The following is an 18,106-nucleotide window of genomic DNA, read 5'->3' as shown; positions in this document are numbered from 1 at the left end:
GCACTTTGGCCACAGCAACCCCAGGCAGAGCTACAGGCTGGGGGCAGAGTGGCTGAGAGCAGCCAGGCAGAGAGGGACCTGGGGGTACTGATTGACAGCTGCCTGAACATGAGCCAGCAGTGTGCCCAGGGGGCCAAGAGGGCCAATGGCATCCTGGCCTGCATCAGGAACAGTGTGGCCAGCAGGAGCAGGGAGGTCATTGTGCCCTGTGCTCTGCATTGGTTAGGCCACACCTTGAGTCCTGTGTCCAGTTCTGGGCCCCTCAGTGTAAGAAGGACATTGAGAGACTTGAAGGTGTCCAGAGAAGGGCAACAAAGCTGGGGAGGGGTCTGGAGCACAGCCCTGGGAGGAGAGGCTGAGGGAGCTGGGGTTGCTTAGCCTGGAGAAGAGGAGGATCAGAGGTGACCTCATTGCCCTCTACAACTACCTGAAAGGTGGTTGTAGACAGGAAGGGGTTGGTCTCTTCTCCCAGACACCCAGCACCAGAACAAGAGGACACAGTCTCAAGCTGTGCCAGGGGAGGTTTAGGCTCGAGGTGAGGAGAAAGTTCTTCACCGAGCGAGTCGTTTGTCATTGGGATGTGCTGCCCAGGGGGGTGGTGGAGTCCCCAGCCCTGGAGGTGTTCAAGAGGGGATTGGATGTGGCACTTGGTGCCATGGTCTGGTCATGAGGTCTGTGGTGTCAGCTTGGACTCGATGATCCTTGGGGTCTCTTCCAACCTTAGTGATACTGTGAGGCTGTGATCTTTGGGGTCAGGGGGTCTGGACATTGCTCCTGGATGCAGCTGCCTCCAGAAAAGAGTTTGTCCACAGTGAGGCAGGGACCTTGCAGAGGCTGGAGGCCCTTTCCCACACCACCAGCAGCCCATCCACCCCAATGTGACCTGTGTAAGAGGTTCCCTTCAGTCTGCACCCCAGTGAAGGGAGCTTTTTGCAAGCACCCTGCACCCACCCCCACCCCTTCCCCCCTCTCCCCCAATAGCAGCCTTCAGGCCTGGAGCTGTGCTTCGGAGCTGGGGGACCTGGAGGTTTTGCCCTGGTACAGCAGGAAATTGGGTGAGGAGGTTGGGACCTGTGAGCCTGGAGGTGGGCTGGTTTGGGGCTCCTGCAGAGCACGAGCCATGGTCCTGGGGAGCACCCCAAGGGAACAGGAGCTCAGCCTTTCATGGCTGTGTCCTTGGTGGTTTAGTTCATCCTTGTGTTGGTGCTGCCTGGGGAGTGGAAGCACTGAGAGGCAAGGAGATGCCCAGCCAGAGCCATCTCCTGGTGAGAGGTCTCCTGGGGGGGCCTTGCAGGTCCCTGAGCACAGAGGAGGCTGCTGCCCACTCTGAGCCCAGCAGCACAGAGTTCCTCCAGAGCCTGTCCAAGGCTCCCCAGTGCCCTGGGAGCACCTCCAGCATGCACTGTGCCCTCAGCAGCTGCCATCACTTTTTCTCCCCTTTTAGCTGACCTCAGGAAATTGATCCCTGGAGGGCAGGGAGAGGAGCTGGTGGCAGCAGCACCTTTGCAGTAACTTTGCCAGGCAGGGGCCCCCCACTCCCATACCCTTGGCAGGGAGGTGGTCAATAGCCAAACCAAGGGGACAGCCTCCTTCCCTATGCCCACCCCTGCCCTCTCAGGGCGATGCCAAAGGGCAGCTGAGACCCTGGGACCCCAAATCAGCTGAGAGGAGGCTGTGGCTGGCACCCTCCCAAGTGTCTCTCAGCATGTCCCAACAAGGAGGTTGAGCAGAGCAACCCTCATCCCACCAGCAAAGGTGGAGGATAATGCTCAGACTGGTTTTATGTGGGCTGGGAGTGAACTGGCTTCAAAACCAGGCTGCCCTGCTGGGAGGGCCCCAGCTGGCCCCAGCAGGGAGCTGGGGAGATGTGGTGCCCAAAGCCAGCAGGCTGGCAGTGTGGTGTGGCACAGCACGGGCCCAGGAGGCAGCCACAGACAGCACAGCTCCAGATCACACCTGTCAGGCTTTATGCACTGCTCTGCTCCCCCAGGCCCTCAGATCACAGCCCCAAAAGCCAGGAGACAGCCAGGGAGGGGGCAGCAGAGTGGGGGTCCTCTGATGAAGGAAGGGAGTGCAGGAGGAGGGGACAGACCCTTCCTCTGGGCTGTGCTCCTCGGGTGGGGACTGCTCAGCTCTGAGCCAGCACTGCCCTGGGATGCTCACCCTGGCCCCGGGGACCAGCAGCAGTACCCTGGCTTTGACGGTGACAATGGCTGCCAGGCCAGGCTGGTGGCTGCCAGCCCAGGCTGCCAGGCCAGGCTGGTGGCTGCCAGGCCAGGCTGCCAGCCCAGGCTGGTGGCTGCTAGCCCAGGCTGCCAGCCCAGGCTGCCAGGCCAGGCTGGTGGCTGCTAGCCCAGGCTGCCAGCCCAGGCTGCCAGGCCAGGCTGGTGGCTGCCAGGCCAGGCTGGTGGCTGCCAGCCCAGGCTGCCAGGCCAGGCTGGTGGCTGCCAGCCCAGGCTGCCAGGCCAGGCTGGTGGCTGCCAGCCCAGGCTGCCAGGCCAGGCTGGTGGCTGCCAGGCCAGGCTGGTGGCTGCTAGCCCAGGCTGCCAGGCCAGGCTGGTGGCTGCTAGGCCAGGCTGCCAGCCCAGGCTGGTGGCTGCTAGCCCAGGCTGCCAGCCCAGGCTGGTGGCTGCTAGGCCAGGCTGCCAGCCCAGGCTGGTGGCTGCTAGCCCAGGCTGCCAGCCCAGGCTGGTGGCTGCTAGCCCAGGCTGCCAGGCCAGGCTGCCAGCCCAGGCTGGTGGCTGCCAGCCCAGGCTGGTGGCTGCTAGCCCAGGCTGCTAGCCCAGGCTGCCAGCCCAGGCTGCCAGGCCAGGCTGGTGGCTGCCAGCCCAGGCTGCCAGGCCAGGCTGCCAGGCCAGGCTGGTGGCTGCTAGCCCAGGCTGCCAGCCCAGGCTGCCAGGCCAGGCTGGTGGCTGCTAGCCCAGGCTGCCAGCCCAGGCTGCCAGGCCAGGCTGGTGGCTGCTAGCCCAGGCTGCCAGCCCAGGCTGCCAGGCCAGGCTGGTGGCTGCTAGCCCAGGCTGCCAGCCCAGGCTGCCAGGCCAGGCTGGTGGCTGCCAGCCCAGGCTGCCAGGCCAGGCTGCCAGGCCAGGCTGGTGGCTGCCAGGCCAGGCTGGTGGTCCCAGCGGGGCGAGGGCAGGCCTGGGGCTGATGGATGGAGCGGTGACAGGAGTGTGACCCCACGTGGGGTGCTGGGAAGTGCTTCAGCAGGGGGGAGCCTGCGGTGGGGGCGGCGGGGCGGCGGGCAGGGGGCCGTGCCGTGCCGTGCCGGGCCGGGCCGTGCCGGGCGGCCGCGCTCAGTCGTCCTTGTCCTTGGCGCCGTGCTTGAGGATGCGCGTGAACTCCACGTAGTTGAAGTTGCCCTTCTTGTCGATGGGAGCCTCCCTGTACATCTCATCCACCTCCTCGTCCGTGAACCTGTCCCCCATGGTGGTCAGCAGCTCCCGCAGGTGGTCCTCGTGGATGAAGCCTGCGGGGGAGGCAGCAGGGGCTGGCCTCAGCGGGGGGCACGGCGGGAGGGCTGAGTGGCAGCACCAGAAGGCAGCCTGGGCTAGCAGCCAGGGCGGTGTGGCCAGAGCTGGAGAGAGAGGATCCTGCCCCCCTGCTCTGCCCTGGGGAGACCTCACCTGCAGGTGAGCTCTGGAGCCCTCAGCACAGCAAGGACCTGGAGCTGAGGGAGAGGGTCCAGAGGAGGACATGAAAACAATCAGGGGCTGGAGAACCTCTGCTCTGGGGACAGGCTGAGGGAGCTGGGGGTGTTCAGCCTGGAGAACAGAAGGCTCCAGGGGGACCTGAAGGGGCTACAGGAAGGCTGCAGAGGGACTGCTCCCAAAGGCCTGCAGGGACAGCCCCAGGGGCAATGGCTTCAGAGCAGAGCAGATTGAGCTTGGATGTGAGGAACAAGTTCTGCCCCAGGAGGCTGCTGGAACACTGCAGCAGGCTGCCCAGGGAGGTGGTTGAGGCTCCATGCCTGGAGCTATTCCAGGGGAGGCTGGAGAGGGCTCTGGGCAGCCTGCTCCAGGGGAGGATGTCCCTGCTGGGGGCAGGGGCTGGGACTGGATGGGCTTTGGAGCCCCCTTCCAACCCAGAGCATTCTGTGACCTCCCTGACCCCTCCCAGAGACAGCCCTGCCCAGCTCTTGCCCCCTGGAGCTGCCTGGGCCCTGTGCCCGGGGCAGTGGTGCCAGGCAGGGGCAGCAGGGGGCTGCCCATACCCGAGGCCTCCTCGTCGAAGCAGGCGAAGGCGTTGCGGATGACATCCTCGGGGTCGGTGCCGTTCAGCTTCTCCCCAAACATGGTGAGGAACATGGTGAAGTTGATGGGGCCTGGGGCCTCGCTCATCATCCCCTCCAGGTACTCATCTGTGGGGTTCTTCCCTGCAGACACAGGCAGAGGTGTGGGTGCCAGGCCCCCTGCCCACCCCAGCAGCCCGGGAAGGGCTTCCACGGTGCCTGGCGCTGGCCCCTCGGCGTCTTTGCCCTGCTCTGATCGGGGCAGGAGGCCACCCTGGAAGGAAGCTGTGCCAGGCTCAGCCCCGAGGGAGATGCAGGAATACATCTGGGGGTTACCAGGCACTAACCCCACAGCTTTGCCCCTTCCCCTTGCAGCTGGCAGCCAGCACCACCCGAGGCTGGGGCCAGCGCTGCCCCCACGCAGCCTCCTGCTGCTGCTGAACCCAGCACTGCTCCTACCATGGATGTCCCAGGGGTGGTTTAACCTTCTCTGCCCCGGGCACCAGCCCCTCCCTGCCACCAGAGCTGCAGCTCATGGGAGGAGGGAGATCTCTCCTGTGGGCAGGAGGACCTCCAGAACAGGTTTGGCTGCCAGGTCAATCATTGACAGCGCTCCCGAAGGGCAGCAGGGGGTGGGCAGCAGGAGGTGGGCAGCACAGCCTGCAGGGAAGGGCAGCACAGCCTGCAGGGAAGGGCAGCAGGGGGTGGGCAGCAGGGGGTGGGCAGCACGGCCTGCAGGGGGTGGGCAGCAGGGGGTGGGCAGAGGGCCTGCAGGGAAGGGCAGCAGGGCGTGGGCAGCACGGCCTGCAGGGAAGGGCAGCAGGGGGTGGGCAGCAGGGGGTGGGCAGCAGGACCTGCAGGGAAGGGCAGCAGGGGGTGGGCAGCAGGGGGTGGGCAGCAGGACCTGCAGGGAAGGGCAGCAGGGGGTGGGCAGCAGGGGGTGGGCAGCAGGGGGTGGGCAGCAGGACCTGCAGGGAAGGGCAGGCTCTGGCTGGGGGCAGACCTGCCAGTCTCAGCTGGCCACGGCACCCTGCCGGGGTAGGGATGAGCTCTGCGGTCCCCCAGAGGTGACAAAGCACTGAGGGCTTTGTGCCACAGGACAAGACCCCAGGAAGTGTTCTGGGGTGAGACTGCTCAAACACTGCCTGGCTGCAGCTGCTGGGTGCTGAGGGCAAAGCAGCTCCAGTGCCAGGGCAAAGCAGCTCCAGCGCCAGGGCAAAGCTGCTCAGGGCAAAGCTGCTCCAGCGCCAGGGCAAAGCAGCTCCAGCGCCAGGGCAAAGCTGCTCAGGGCAAAGCTGCTCCAGCGCCAGGGCAAAGCTGCTCCAGCGCCAGGGCAAAGCTGCTCAGGGCAAAGCTGCCCCAGCGCCAGGGCAAAGCGGCTCCAGCGCCAGGGCAAAGCTGCTCCAGCGCCAGGGCAAAGCTGCTCAGGGCAAAGCTGCCCCAGCGCCAGGGCAAAGCGGCTCCAGCGCCAGGGCAAAGCGGCTCCAGCGCCAGGGCAAAGCTGCCCCAGCACCAGGGCAAAGCTGCTCCAGTGCCAGGGCAAAGCTGCTCCAGCGCCAGGGCAAAGCGGCTCCACCGCCAGGGCAAAGCTGCTCCAGTGCCAGGGCACAGCGGCTCCAGCACCAGGGCAAAGCTGCTCCAGCGCCAGGGCAAAGCTGCTCAGGGCAAAGCTGCTCCAGCGCCAGGGCACAGCGGCTCCAGCGCCAGGGCAAAGCTGCTCCAGCGCCAGGGCAAAGCTGCTCAGGGCAAAGCTGCCCCAGCGCCAGGGCAAAGCGGCTCCAGCGCCAGGGCAAAGTGGCTCCAGCGCCAAGGGCCTCTCCCAGTGAGCACAGCTGGCAGAGCAACACACCAGCAGCACATCCTCTGGAGCGCCAGCACAGGGCTCTGCCCCCAGGTCCTGCAGCCGCTCTCAGCTGGCACAAGGCAAGGATGCCCCAAGGGCATCCCAGCAGAGGTGGCCTGCAAGGCGCTCAGCCGGGCAGCAGCTCTGCCCTGCTGCTGGGCAGGGGGCAGGGGGCAGGGGGCCCTCACCCAGGGAGGCCAGCATGTCGTGCAGGTCCTCCTTGTCGATGAAGCCATCCCTGTTCTGGTCGATCATGTTGAAGGCCTCCTTGAACTCCTGGATCTGGGACTGGTCGAACATGGCGAAGACGTTGGAGGTGGCGCGCTGCGGGCGCTTCTTGGTGGTCTTGGCCTTGGCACGCTTGCTGGACATCCTGGCAGCGGGGGGGGTGCCTGGGGGCAGGGCAGCAGCATCAGCAGGGCTGGGGAGGGGCACTGCCAGCCCTGTGCCTCAGCCTCCCTGGCACCGCCAGCCCTGTGCCTCAGCCTGCCTGGCACTGCCAGCCCTGTGCCTCAGCCTGCCTGGCACCGCCAGCCCTGTGCCTCAGCCTGCCTGGCACCGCCAGCCCTGTGCCTCAGCCTCCCTGGCACCGCCAGCCCTGTGCCTCAGCCTGCCTGGCACTGCCAGCCCTGTGCCTCAGCCTGCCTGGCACCGCCAGCCCTGTGCCTCAGCCTGCCTGGCACCGCCAGCCCTGTGCCTCAGCCTCCCTGGCACTGCCAGCCCTGTGCCTCAGCCTGCCTGGCACTGCCAGCCCTGTGCCTCAGCCTGCCTGGCACTGCCAGCCCTGTGCCTCAGCCTGCCTGGCACTGCCAGCCCTGTGCCTCAGCCTGCCTGGCACCGCCAGCCCTGTGCCTCAGCCTGCCTGGCACTGCCAGCCCTGTGCCTCAGCCTGCCTGGCACTGCCAGCCCTGTGCCTCAGCCTGCCTGGCACTGCCAGCCCTGTGCCTCGGTCCAGTTGGCACCGCCAGCCCTGTGCCTCAGCCTCCCTGGCACTGCCAGCCCTGTGCCTCAGCCTGCCTGGCACTGCCAGCCCTGTGCCTCAGCCTCCCTGGCACTGCCAGCCCTGTGCCTCAGCCTGCCTGGCACTGCCAGCCCTGCGCCTCAGCCTGCCTGGCACTGCCAGCCCTGTGCCTCAGCCTGCCTGGCACTGCCAGCCCTGTGCCTCAGCCTGCCTGGCACCGCCAGCCCTGTGCCTCAGCCTCCCTGGCACCGCCAGCCCTGTGCCTCAGCCTCCCTGGCACTGCCAGCCCTGTGCCTCAGCCTCCCTGGCACTGCCAGCCCTGTGCCTCAGCCTGCCTGGCACTGCCAGCCCTGCGCCTCAGCCTGCCTGGCACCGCCAGCCCTGTGCCTCAGCCTGCCTGGCACTGCCAGCCCTGCGCCTCAGCCTGCCTGGCACTGCCAGCCCTGTGCCTCGGTCCAGTTGGCACCGCCAGCCCTGTGCCTCAGCCTGCCTGGCACTGCCAGCCCTGTGCCTCAGCCTCCCTGGCACTGCCAGCCCTGTGCCTCAGCCTGCCTGGCACTGCCAGCCCTGTGCTTCAGCCTCCCTGGCACCGCCAGCCCTGTGCCTCAGCCTGCCTGGCACTGCCAGCCCTGTGCCTCAGCCTGCCTGGCACCGCCAGCCCTGTGCCTCAGCCTCCCTGGCACCGCCAGCCCTGTGCCTCAGCCTGCCTGGCACCGCCAGCCCTGTGCCTCAGCCTCCCTGGCACCGCCAGCCCTGTGCCTCAGCCTGCCTGGCACCGCCAGCCCTGTGCCTCAGCCTGCCTGGCACTGCCAGCCCTGTGCCTCAGCCTGCCTGGCACCGCCAGCCCTGTGCCTCAGCCTGCCTGGCACTGCCAGCCCTGTGCCTCAGCCTGCCTGGCACCGCCAGCCCTGTGCCTCAGCCTGCCTGGCACTGCCAGCCCTGTGCCTCAGCCTCCCTGGCACTGCCAGCCCTGTGCCTCAGCCTGCCTGGCTGTCACACAGCTTGGCAGCAGTAAGGCAAGGTGGTGGCAGGGGCAGACGTGGGCACAGGGGACGCTTGGGCTCCAGTGGGTCCCCCAGGCAGTCACAAGAGCAGGCAGCACTCACTGGCACCCTTGCCCAAGGCTGTGCCCACAGCTGCAGTCAGGGCTCTCCCCACACCCCAAACCTGTCCCCTTGCAGCCCAGGCATGGGGAGAGATGCCAGGCCTGGCACTGTGCAGCCCAGGCATGGGGAGAGATGCCAGGCCTGGCACTGTGCAGCCCAGGCATGGGGAGAGATGCCAGGCCTGGCACTGAGCACCCTCCCTGCCCTCAGTCCCGGGGGGTGGCCATGGGGACCGGTGCCTTGGCATTTGGGGCAGAGTTTAGCAGTGCCCCCTCACCAGGCTTCCCCTCCTGCCCTGGCAGGGCTCACCCAGCCCTCCCCAGCCCAGCTGCCAGGCACTGGCTCTCCCTGGCATCCTCCATTTCAGTGGGCAACAGCAGACCCCAGCCAGCCCTGGGAGGTGGGCTGGGCACAGCACCCAGCACCCAGCACCAGGGGTTATCTGCTGGGCACATTCCTCACATACCACTGCCTCCCTTCCCCCTCCCTCCAGCCCACCTCCAGCCTGCTGCTCCAGCTGGGCCAAAGGCCGCTGGCTGCCCGCTGCAGTGCCCAGCTCTGCCCTGCTGGGCACTGGGAGCCCTGCCGGCCCAGGGAGCCCCAGGAAGGGCCCCAGAGCGGAGGGAAGAAGGTGCAGAGGACCTCAGAGGGCTGCAGAAGGACCAAGCAGCGCTGGAGCTGTGGGTGCTGAGCACTGCTGCTGCTGTTACAGGCAAGAAACAGCCCTGAGGGGCAGAGATGGAATGGAATGGAATGGAATGGAATGGAATGGAATGGAATGGAATGGAATGGAATGGAATGGAATAGACCAGGTTGGAAGAGACCTTCGAGATCATGGTGTCCAACCTATCATCCAACACCACCTAATCAACTAACCCATGGCACCAAGCACCCCATCAAGTCTCCTCCTGAACACCCCCAGGGATGGTGACTCCACCACCTCCCCTGGCAGCCCATCCCAGTGGGCAATCACTCTCTCTGTGTAGAACTTCCTCCTCACCTCCAGCCTGTGTTCTGTATTCTGACTCCACCACCTCCCTGGGCAGCCTGGGACCGTGCCTGAGAGCCCTTCTGGGTAGAGATTGCTCCTGTGATTCAGAACCTGTGCTGGGTTTGTGAGCCCCCCTCCTCCTTTTGCCCCCCAGCAGCCCCTGGAGCCTGTGTGCCTGCCCTCGTGGTGGGGCAGAGGCAGAGCAGCCCTGGGAGTAAACTACACAGAATGACAGAGAATAAACCAGGTTGGAAGAGACCTTCAAGATCATGGTGTCCAACCCCTCAACCAACCCAACACCACCTCAACAACTAACCCATGGCACCAAGCACCCCATCAAGTCTCCTCCTGAACACCTCCAGGGATGGGGACTCCACCACCTCCCTGGGCAGCACATCCCAAAGGGCAATCACTCTCTCTGTGGAGAACTTCTTCCTAACATCCAGCCTGAACCTCCCCTGGCACAGCTTGAGACTGTGTCCTCTTGTTCTGGTGCTGGCTGCCTGACACAAGAGCCCAACCCCCACCTGGCTCCAACCTCCCTGCAGGGAGTTGCAGAGAGCAAGAAGGTCTCCCCTGAGCCTCCTCTTCTGCAGGCTAAGCAACCCCAGCTCCCTCAGCCTCTCCTCCCAGGGCTGTGCCCCAGACCCCTCCCCAGCTCTGTTGCCCTTCTCTGGACAGGATGGGGCAGCAGGGGGAGGGACAGACCCCTGGGCACACAGCTGGGGCCCTGGGTGTCCCATGAGGAATGGCAAAGGGACCACGGGGACCCCACACACCCCCAAGGCAGAGGCCTGGCAGGAAAACCTCAGCCGTGCAAGGGGAGACCTCGGAGCTCTGCACAGCTCCTGAGAGGAGGCTGCAGGGAGCTTGGGCTCTGCTCCGCTCTCAGGTGTGAGGCAATGGCCTTGTGGTGCTGAACAGCCGCTCTGCAGACACCACAGGACTGCTGCTGATTTGCCTCTTGCCCTTGCAGAGTCCTGGTTCTCCTCCACAGCCCTGCCCAGTTCGAGCACACCCACAGGGACCAGCAGCAGAGAGAGAGCCTGCCCCGGGCGAGAGCCAGCCGGGACCAGGAGGGCCTTGGCCCGGGGAGTCGGACACCTGCTGCCAGGGTTGCCCGAGGGGGCTGTGGCAGGAGAGAGGAAGTGGGACAGAGGGGTGGCAGAGCCCCCCCTGTGCCCTGCCAGCCCTCCCTGTGCCCTGCCAGCCCCCCTGTGCCCTGCCAGCCCCCCTGTGCCCTGCCAGCCCTCCCTGTGCCCTGCCAGCCCCCCTGTGCCCTGCCAGCCCTCCCTGTGCCCTGCCAGCCCCCCTGTGCCCTGCCATCACCTCCCTGTGCCCTGCCAGCCCCTTCCTGTGCCCTGCCAGCCCCCCTGTGCCCTGCCAGCCCCCCCCTGTGCCCTGCCAGCCCCCCTGTGCCCTGCCATCACCTCCCTGTGCCCTGCCAGCCCTCCCTGTGCCCTGCCAGCCCCTCTGTGCCCTGCCAGCCCTCCCTGTGCCCTGCCAGCCCCCCTGTGCCCTGCCATCACCTCCCTGTGCCCTGCCAGCCCTCCCTGTGCCCTGCCAGCCCCCCCTGTGCCCAGCTCAGCCCTCCCTGTGCCCAGCTCAGCCCCCCCTGAGCCCTGCCAGCCCCCCCTGTGCCCAGCTCAGCCCCCCCTGTGCCCAGCTCAGCCCCCCCTGTGCCCTGCCAGCCCCCCTGTGCCCTGCCAGCCCCTCTGTGCCCTGCCAGCCCCCCTGTGCCCTGCCAGCCCTCCCTGTGCCCTGCCATCACCTCCCTGTGCCCTGCCAGCCCCTTCCTGTGCCCTGCCAGCCCCCCTGTGCCCTGCCAGCCCCCCCCTGTGCCCTGCCAGCCCCCCTGTGCCCTGCCATCACCTCCCTGTGCCCTGCCAGCCCTCCCTGTGCCCTGCCAGCCCCCCCTGTGCCCTGCCAGCCCCTCCCTGTGCCCTGCCAGCCCCCCCTGTGCCCTGCCAGCCCCTCCCTGTGCCCTGCCAGCCCCCCTGTGCCCTGCCAGCCCCCCTGTGCCCTGCCATCACCTCCCTGTGCCCTGTCAGCCCTTCCCTGTGCCCTGCCAGCCCCCCTGTGCCCTGCCATCACCTCCCTGTGCCCTGTCAGCCCTTCCCTGTGCCCTGCCAGCCCCCCTGTGCCCTGCCAGCCCTCCCTGTGCCCTGCCAGCCCCCCCTGTGCCCTGCCATCACCTCCCTGTGCCCTGCCATCACCTCCCTGTGCCCTGCCAGCCCTCCCTGTGCCCTGCCATCACCTCCCTGTGCCCTGCCATCACCCCCTGTGCCCTGCCAGCCCCCCTGTGCCCTGCCATCACCTCCCTGTGCCCTGCCAGCCCTCCCTGTGCCCTGCCAGCCCCTCCCTGTGCCCTGCCAGCCCCCCTGTGCCCTGCCAGCCCTCCTGTGCCCTGCCATCCCCCCTGTGCCCTGCCATCACCTCCCTGTGCCCTGCCAGCCCCTCTGTGCCCTGCCAGCCCCCCTGTGCCCTGCCAGCCCCCCTGTGCCCTGCCATCACCTCCCTGTGCCCTGTCAGCCCTTCCCTGTGCCCTGCCAGCCCCCCTGTGCCCTGCCATCACCCCCTGTGCCCTGCCAGCCCCCCTGTGCCCTGCCATCACCTCCCTGTGCCCTGCCAGCCCCCCTGTGCCCTGCCAGCCCCTCCCTGTGCCCTGCCAGCCCCCCTGTGCCCTGCCAGCCCCCCTGTGCCCTGCCAGCCCTCCCTGTGCCCTGCCATCACCTCCCTGTGCCCTGCCAGCCCCCCTGTGCCCTGCCAGCCCCCCTGTGCCCTGCCAGCCCCCCCTGTGCCCTGCCAGCCCCTCCTGTGCCCTGCCAGCCCCCCTGTGCCCTGCCAGACCCTCCCTGTGCCCTGCCAGCCCCCCTGTGCCCTGCCAGCCCTCCCTGTGCCCTGCCAGCCCCCCCTGTGCCCTGCCATCACCTCCCTGTGCCCTGCCAGCCCCCCTGTGCCCTGCCAGCCCCTCCTGTGCCCTGCCAGCCCCTCCCTGTGCCCTGCCAGCCCCTCCCTGTGCCCTGCCATCACCTCCCTGTGCCCTGCCAGCCCCCCTGTGCCCTGCCAGCCCTCCCTGTGCCCTGCCATCACCTCCCTGTGCCCTGCCAGCCCCCCTGTGCCCTGCCAGCCCCCCTGTGCCCTGCCAGCCCTCCCTGTGCCCTGCCAGCCCCCCTGTGCCCTGCCAGCCCCTCCTGTGCCCTGCCAGCCCCCCTGTGCCCTGCCATCACCTCCCTGTGCCCTGCCAGCCCTCCCTGTGCCCTGCCATCACCTCCCTGTGCCCTGCCAGCCCCCCGGTGCCCTGCCAGCCCCCCTGTGCCCTGCCAGCCCTCCCTGTGCCCTGCCAGCCCCCCTGTGCCCTGCCAGCCCCTCCTGTGCCCTGCCAGCCCCCCTGTGCCCTGCCATCACCTCCCTGTGCCCTGCCAGCCCCTCCCTGTGCCCTGCCATCACCTCCCTGTGCCCTGCCAGCCCCCCTGTGCCCTGCCAGCCCCCCTGTGCCCTGCCAGCCCCCCTGTGCCCTGCCAGCACCTCCCTGTGCCCTGCCAGGCCCCATCCACTCCCCTGGCAGCAGGAGGAGCCTCCACTGTGCCAGGGCAGAAGGAGCAGGCTGTGCTGCTGCCCAGGGCACTGTGCCCAGCTTTCCCAACACAGAGCATTATTAGCAGGGTAATTAGCAGGAGGCTCAGAGAAAGAGGCAGGAGCTTTGCTCTCCCCACATGAATTAATATCATGCAAACATTCAGCCTGCCCTGGTGGGCAGCAGCACAGCCTGGCAGCCTCTCCAGAGAGGAGGTTTCTCCTTGGGGGGGGACTCAGGGAGATGTTGGCAGCACAGGGGCTTGCAGTGTGCCCCAAGCATGCCCTGCAGGGCTGCTCAGTGCCAAGGGTCAGCTTGGCCTGGTCATCCCCTAATCCTTTGAGCCCCTTGGGCCGCCTGGGACTCTCTGGGGTCAGTGTGGGGAAGATTGCCTCTTGCAGGAGACAGAAGTGATTGGCAGAGAGGCCTGATCCATGCTCTGCCTGAGGGCTCACCAGCCACAGCCCCCTGGGGGCTTTGGGCCCCTGCTGCTCCCTGGGGTCCCCAACATCCCAATGCTCAGAGTGTTGGGGGGCCGTGGTGCCCTGCACCCGGGGGTGGACGTGGCTGAGGCAGCTGGCACAGCCTTGGCAGGAAGGAGCCCCACAAAGACTGCTCCTGCTCCTGCCAGCCCTCCTGAAGGGCTCTCCCAGTGCAGCTCCAGCCCAGGGGCTGCTGATCTCAGGCAGGCTGGCACTGGAGTGAGGCCCCAGCCAGCCTGGCATGAAAGCCACTGACCTGACCACCACCCTCACCCCATCTCCTGCCCCCTCCCTCATCCTCCCTGCCTCCTGCTCCACCTCACCTGAGAGGCAGGGGGGCACAATGCTGGCTTTGAAGTTCCTAAGGTAGTACAGAAAAGAGTTCAGTGTTGAAGAGAAAGAGCAAAGTAAACCACCATGACCCCCCCGGGGCAAATCCAGGCAAGCAGCTGGGTCCTGGAGCTGCCTCCTGACCCTGCTGGGGAGGCTGGGATAGGCCACAGGGGCAGTGCAGCCCTGTCCCAGCCCCATCTGCTGCCTGCTTCCACCCCTCCCTACCCTGCAGCCTCCCCTGTGCTGCTGCAGCCTGCCGAGGAGCGGAACAGCAGGGAGCTGCTGCTGAGCCCATGGGCTGGGGGCTGCTGGCAGGACTGGCTGGCATGAAGGGAGGGTGCCCAGGTGGGGGAGGGGACAGGACAGGATCCCCTGTGGTGGCAGCAGCCTGTCCCTGGGCTCTGGGGTGTTCCTGTGCCTCCAGGAGCTACAATCACCTGGGATGTGCTGCTAAGGGCTTCCCGAGGCTGTGCCTCCTCCAGAGCTGGCAAAGCACCTCCCAAAGCACCTCCCAAGGCACCTCCCAAAGCACCTCCCAAGGCACCTCCCAAGGCACCTCCCAAGGCACCTCCCAAAGCACCTCCCAAAGCACCTCCCAAGGCACCTCCCAAAGCACCTCCCAAGGCACCTCCCAAGGCACCTCCCAAAGCACCTCCCAAAGCACCTCCCAAGGCACCTCCCAAGGCACCTCCCAAAGCACCTCCCAAAGCACCTCCCAAGGCACCTCCCAAGGCACCTCCCAAGGCACCTCCCAAGGCACCTCCCAAAGCACCTCCCAAGGCACCTCCCAAAGCGCTGCTGAGGCTCTGGCACCCTGGCACCTCACGGAGCTGCCCTGCAGTCCCCAGCACAGCCAGGCAGGGATCACCTCCTGCTCACAGCTCCTCTCCCCCTGGCAGTGAGATGCAGGATGTGCATCTGCTGGATGCCTTTGGCTGGGGCAGGGAAAGAGAGCTCCGGAGAGCCTGGGCTGTCACAGGGCACAGCCCTGCAGCCTGAGGGAGGAGCCCTGGGAGGGCTGTGGCTACAGCTGCCCAGCACCAGAGCTGCCCAGGAGAGGCCATCCCACCCCAGCAGCAGGCTGCTGGGCGAGGAGGAGCTCATCCTCCCTGCCTGAGCTGCTTGGAAGCCTTCCCTTTCCTCCAGCCCTGCTCAGGACGCCCCCGGGGTGTGGCATCGCCCAGCCCCACCCCTGCTGCCAGGGGAGCCTCACCGCCGGCCACAGGCGCTGGGAGCTGCAGCAGGAGCCCTGTGCCACCCTGTGCCACTCGGCAGTGCCCGAATGGAGACAGGATGCCCTGAGAGATGCCCGTGGGAAAGGGAGCTTGGAGCCAAGGGGGAGGCACAACCCGAGCCCCAAGAGCAGGCACCGGCACTGGAGCCAGCAGAGCTCTTGTGCAGGTGGGAAGGAGCAGAGCAGCTTCAGGGAGCCGGGGGGGGGAGTGTGCAGCAACCCCCAGGAGGGAGAGCTCATCCCAGCCCTCCCTCGGCTCTGCCCACACCCCGGGGCCAAGTCTGGCAGGCAGCCCCTGGGGTAGTTCAGCAGGACAGGAGCTCTCCGTGCTCCTTCCCAAGGGCAGCTTCTGGGCTCGCCAGGAGAAGCCCATGCATGTGCACCGTCGGCACACAGGGGACCCAGCACCCTTCTGCTGCCTGCAGAGGCTGGGGCACGGGACCGGGGGGCAGAAGGGCCTCAGGCCATCTGCCTGCCATGCCCCGGCCTCAGCTTGGGCTCTGCCCAGGAGGAGGAAGAGGCTCACCTCGGACGGAGAATCTGGCGGCAGCGCCTCGGAGGGGGAGGTGACCTCAAACTCCTCCTACAACCACACAGAGCCTGCCAGCGAGCAGAGGAAAAAAATCAAGCCACTGAAGAAACCAAACCATCTTTGGTCAGCAGAGAGCTTGTTGACACTCGGGGATGTTCCTCCCCAAAGAATGCTGCTTCGGCTGCTGCCTTCCCCTCCACGCTCCTGCTTTGGAGCCTGCCTGGCTTCCATCACAGCCCCAGCAAGAGGACCTCAAGTTTTCAGGGGCAAAGCTAAAGCAAACACAACATTCCTCTCTCGAAGGCTGAGGGAAATGAGCTAAATAAAGGCTTTTCTGCCTTACAGCAGTTGGTGGTGGGTTTTTTTTTGGCCTGAACTTGCTCAGAGGCCACTGGGGAGATCTCTGGAGCCCCATCCATGCATCTGGAGTTTGGCTCCGGCCATCAGCAAAAAGACTTCGGGAGGAAAGGCAAAAATGTTGGAGCCAGGAGCAGCTGCCAGAGAGCAGGCGGCGGGTGAAGGGCCGGGCAGCAGGACCTGCTCCCGCAGCGCTGCCCACCCCTGGGAAGCCGGGAGGCCCCCGCTCCGGGTCCCGGTACGTTACCGAGAGCTCTGACCCAGCTCGCCTCCCCTGGCGGCACATCCCCGTCGGGCCCTGGAGCGATGCTCCCCACACCCGCCCGCCGGGGGAGCGGCCTGCTGAGGATGCACCGGAGCCCCTCCTGCCCCCGCCGAGGGCTGACCCCAGCACCGGCTCCAGCACCGCAGAGCAGGGGCTGCTCCTCCCGCTGCCCCCGGGACAATCACCCCCTCCCGTGCTGCCGCTGCCCCTCCGGGGTGCCCCGATTTCACCCCGTCCCGTCGGAGCTGCCCGGCTCCATCCATCCCACCCCACTGCTCCTGCCCCGGTCCTTCCGTCCCCGCCGGGGCTGCCCCGCTCCCTGCTGCCGCACTCGCTCCTGCCCCGCTCCTCCCTGCCCCGCTCCCTTCTGCCGCACTCGCTCCTGCCCCGCTCCTCTCTGCCCCGCTCCCTTCTGCCGCACTCGCTCCTGCCCCGCTCCCTTCTGCCTCACTCGCTCCTGCCCCGCTCCTCCCTGCCCCGCTCCCTTCTGCCTCACTCGCTCCTGCCCCGCTCCTCCCTGCCCCGCTCCCTTCTGCCTCACTCGCTCCTGCCCCGCTCCTCCCTGCCCCGCTCCCTTCTGCCTCACTCGCTCCTGCCCCGCTCCTCTCTGCCCCGCTCCCTTCTGCTGCACTCGCTCCTGCCCTGCTCCCTGCTGCCGCACTCGCTCCTGCCCCGCTCCTCCCTGCCCCGCTCCCTGCTGTCCGCTCCCTCCTGCCCCTCTCCCTCCTGCCCCTCTCCCTCCAGCCCCGCTCCCTCCAGCCCCGCTCCCCCCTGCCCCGCTCCCCGCTGTCCGCTCCCTGCTGTCCGCTCCCCCCTGCCCCGCTCCCTCCTGCCCCGCTCCCTGCTGTCCGCTCCTTCCTGCCCCGCTCCTCCCTGCCCCACTCCCTGCTGTCCGCTCCCTGCTGTCCGCTCCCCCCTGCCCCGCTCCCTCCTGCCCCGCTCCCTGCTGTCCGCTCCCTCCTGCCCCGCTCCCCCCTGCCCCGCTCCCTGCTGTCCGCTCCCCCCTGCCCCGCTCCCTCCTGCCCCGCTCCCTGCTGTCCGCTCCTTCCTGCCCCGCTCCCTCCTGCCCCGCTCCCTCCTGCCCCGCTCCTCCCTGTCCGCTCCCTCCTGCCCCGCTCCCTGCTGCCGCACTCGCTCCTGCCCCGCTCCTCCCTGCTCCGCTTCCTGCTCTCCGCTCCCTCCTGCCCCGCTCCCTCCTGCCCTGCCGGCCGCTCCCGGTGGCCCCTCGGCCGCTGCCCTGTCCGGCGGCGTGGGGCGCGGGGTCCGGTCCCGCCTCACCTGGAGCCGAGCTGGAGCTGCGGGAGCTGCGGGAGCTGCGGGAGCTGCGGCTGCCGGCGCTGCTCGGAGCTGCTGTGCGGGACCCGGCCCCAGGGGCGGGCAGGGGGGGCCCGGGGCGGCGCCGCCCGCCCCGGCTCGGCCCATAGAAGGCAGAAGAATGCGGCGGGGCCGGGGTCGCGGGGCCGGGGCGGCGGGACGGCGGGGCCGGCCTTATATAGACGAAAGGGCGTCGGGAGTCGACCCACGCGTGTCCGCCTTCCCGCGGGGAGATGCGCGGCTCGGGGCCGCGCCCAGGGCACTGGGAACGGACAGGAGCCGACGCCAGCCTGGGCATCCCTGCGCCTGCTGCCACCGTGCCCTGCCGAGCCGTGGGGGGCCGCAGGTGACCCTGAGCAGGGGCCCACGCGTGGGTGGCTCCCCCCGGGCTGCCCCTAGCAGGTTGCCCCGGGGCTGGTGGAGAGCCTCTGTTAATGGTCCAGGGGCAGCACGCTGCAGAGGGGTCTGAAGGACCATCCAGGCAGCGCTGAGCCTGCCTCTGCCCCAGGCTGCCAGCACCCAGAGGGATGCTGCCAAACAGCCCCTCTAAGGTCCCCTAAAAAGTGGCCTGGAGTGGAGAACAAGGAGGACCTGACCCACTCCTGAGCTGGAGCCTGGAGGTGCAGGGATGGGGAGGCAGGACAGGCCTTGGTCCTGGAACACCTCTCCAGGGCTGCAGGTCTTGCTCATGTTTCCTTCCCATCAGCAAGCCTAAGCCACATCCCAGTCCTGTGGTCACTAAAAGGAGCTCCTGGTCCTGTGGGCTGCTCCTCAGGAAGGTGGTATCCCCCAGCAGACATCACCTCAGGGCGGGATTTATCTTTGGTTTGCAGGACCACATGGTTCTGGAGCTCAGCAGGTGAGTGGGAAAGGGAGATGTGAG

At 67.7% G+C, this 18,106-nt stretch overlaps 1 protein-coding gene across 1 annotated transcript; it reads right to left on the bottom strand.

The window, feature by feature from the left end:
* Positions 1–3,284: 3,284 nt before the first annotated feature.
* MYL9 (myosin light chain 9) lies at positions 3,285–15,358 on the bottom strand. Its single transcript, XM_054173380.1, has 4 exons — positions 15,282–15,358; positions 6,260–6,463; positions 4,211–4,372; positions 3,285–3,466 (listed from the first exon to the last, which is right to left on the bottom strand). The coding sequence occupies exons 2-4, from the start codon at positions 6,441–6,443 to the stop codon at positions 3,294–3,296; spliced, it is 519 nt and encodes a 172-aa protein (XP_054029355.1). The 5' UTR covers positions 6,444–6,463; positions 15,282–15,358; the 3' UTR covers positions 3,285–3,293.
* Positions 15,359–18,106: the final 2,748 nt, after the last annotated feature.

This window comes from Dryobates pubescens, chromosome 26 (genome assembly GCF_014839835.1).
Source record: "Dryobates pubescens isolate bDryPub1 chromosome 26, bDryPub1.pri, whole genome shotgun sequence".
NCBI lineage: Eukaryota > Metazoa > Chordata > Aves > Piciformes > Picidae > Dryobates > Dryobates pubescens.
This window is presented reverse-complemented; position numbering and strand designations above follow the sequence as displayed.

What these genes read in the sequence shown, in the direction of transcription:
- MYL9 (XM_054173380.1), bottom strand. Translation starts at nt 6,443, where the DNA reads ATGTCCAGCAAGCGTGCCAAGGCCAAGACCACCAAGAAGCGCCCGCAG. An exon ending in CGACATGCTGGCCTCCCTGG is followed by an intron (nt 4,373 to 6,259) that starts GTGAGGGCCCCC and finishes CTGTGTCTGCAG; the next exon opens with GGAAGAACCCCACAGATGAG. An exon ending in CTTCGACGAGGAGGCCTCGG is followed by an intron (nt 3,467 to 4,210) that starts GTATGGGCAGCC and finishes CCTCCCCCGCAG; the next exon opens with GCTTCATCCACGAGGACCAC.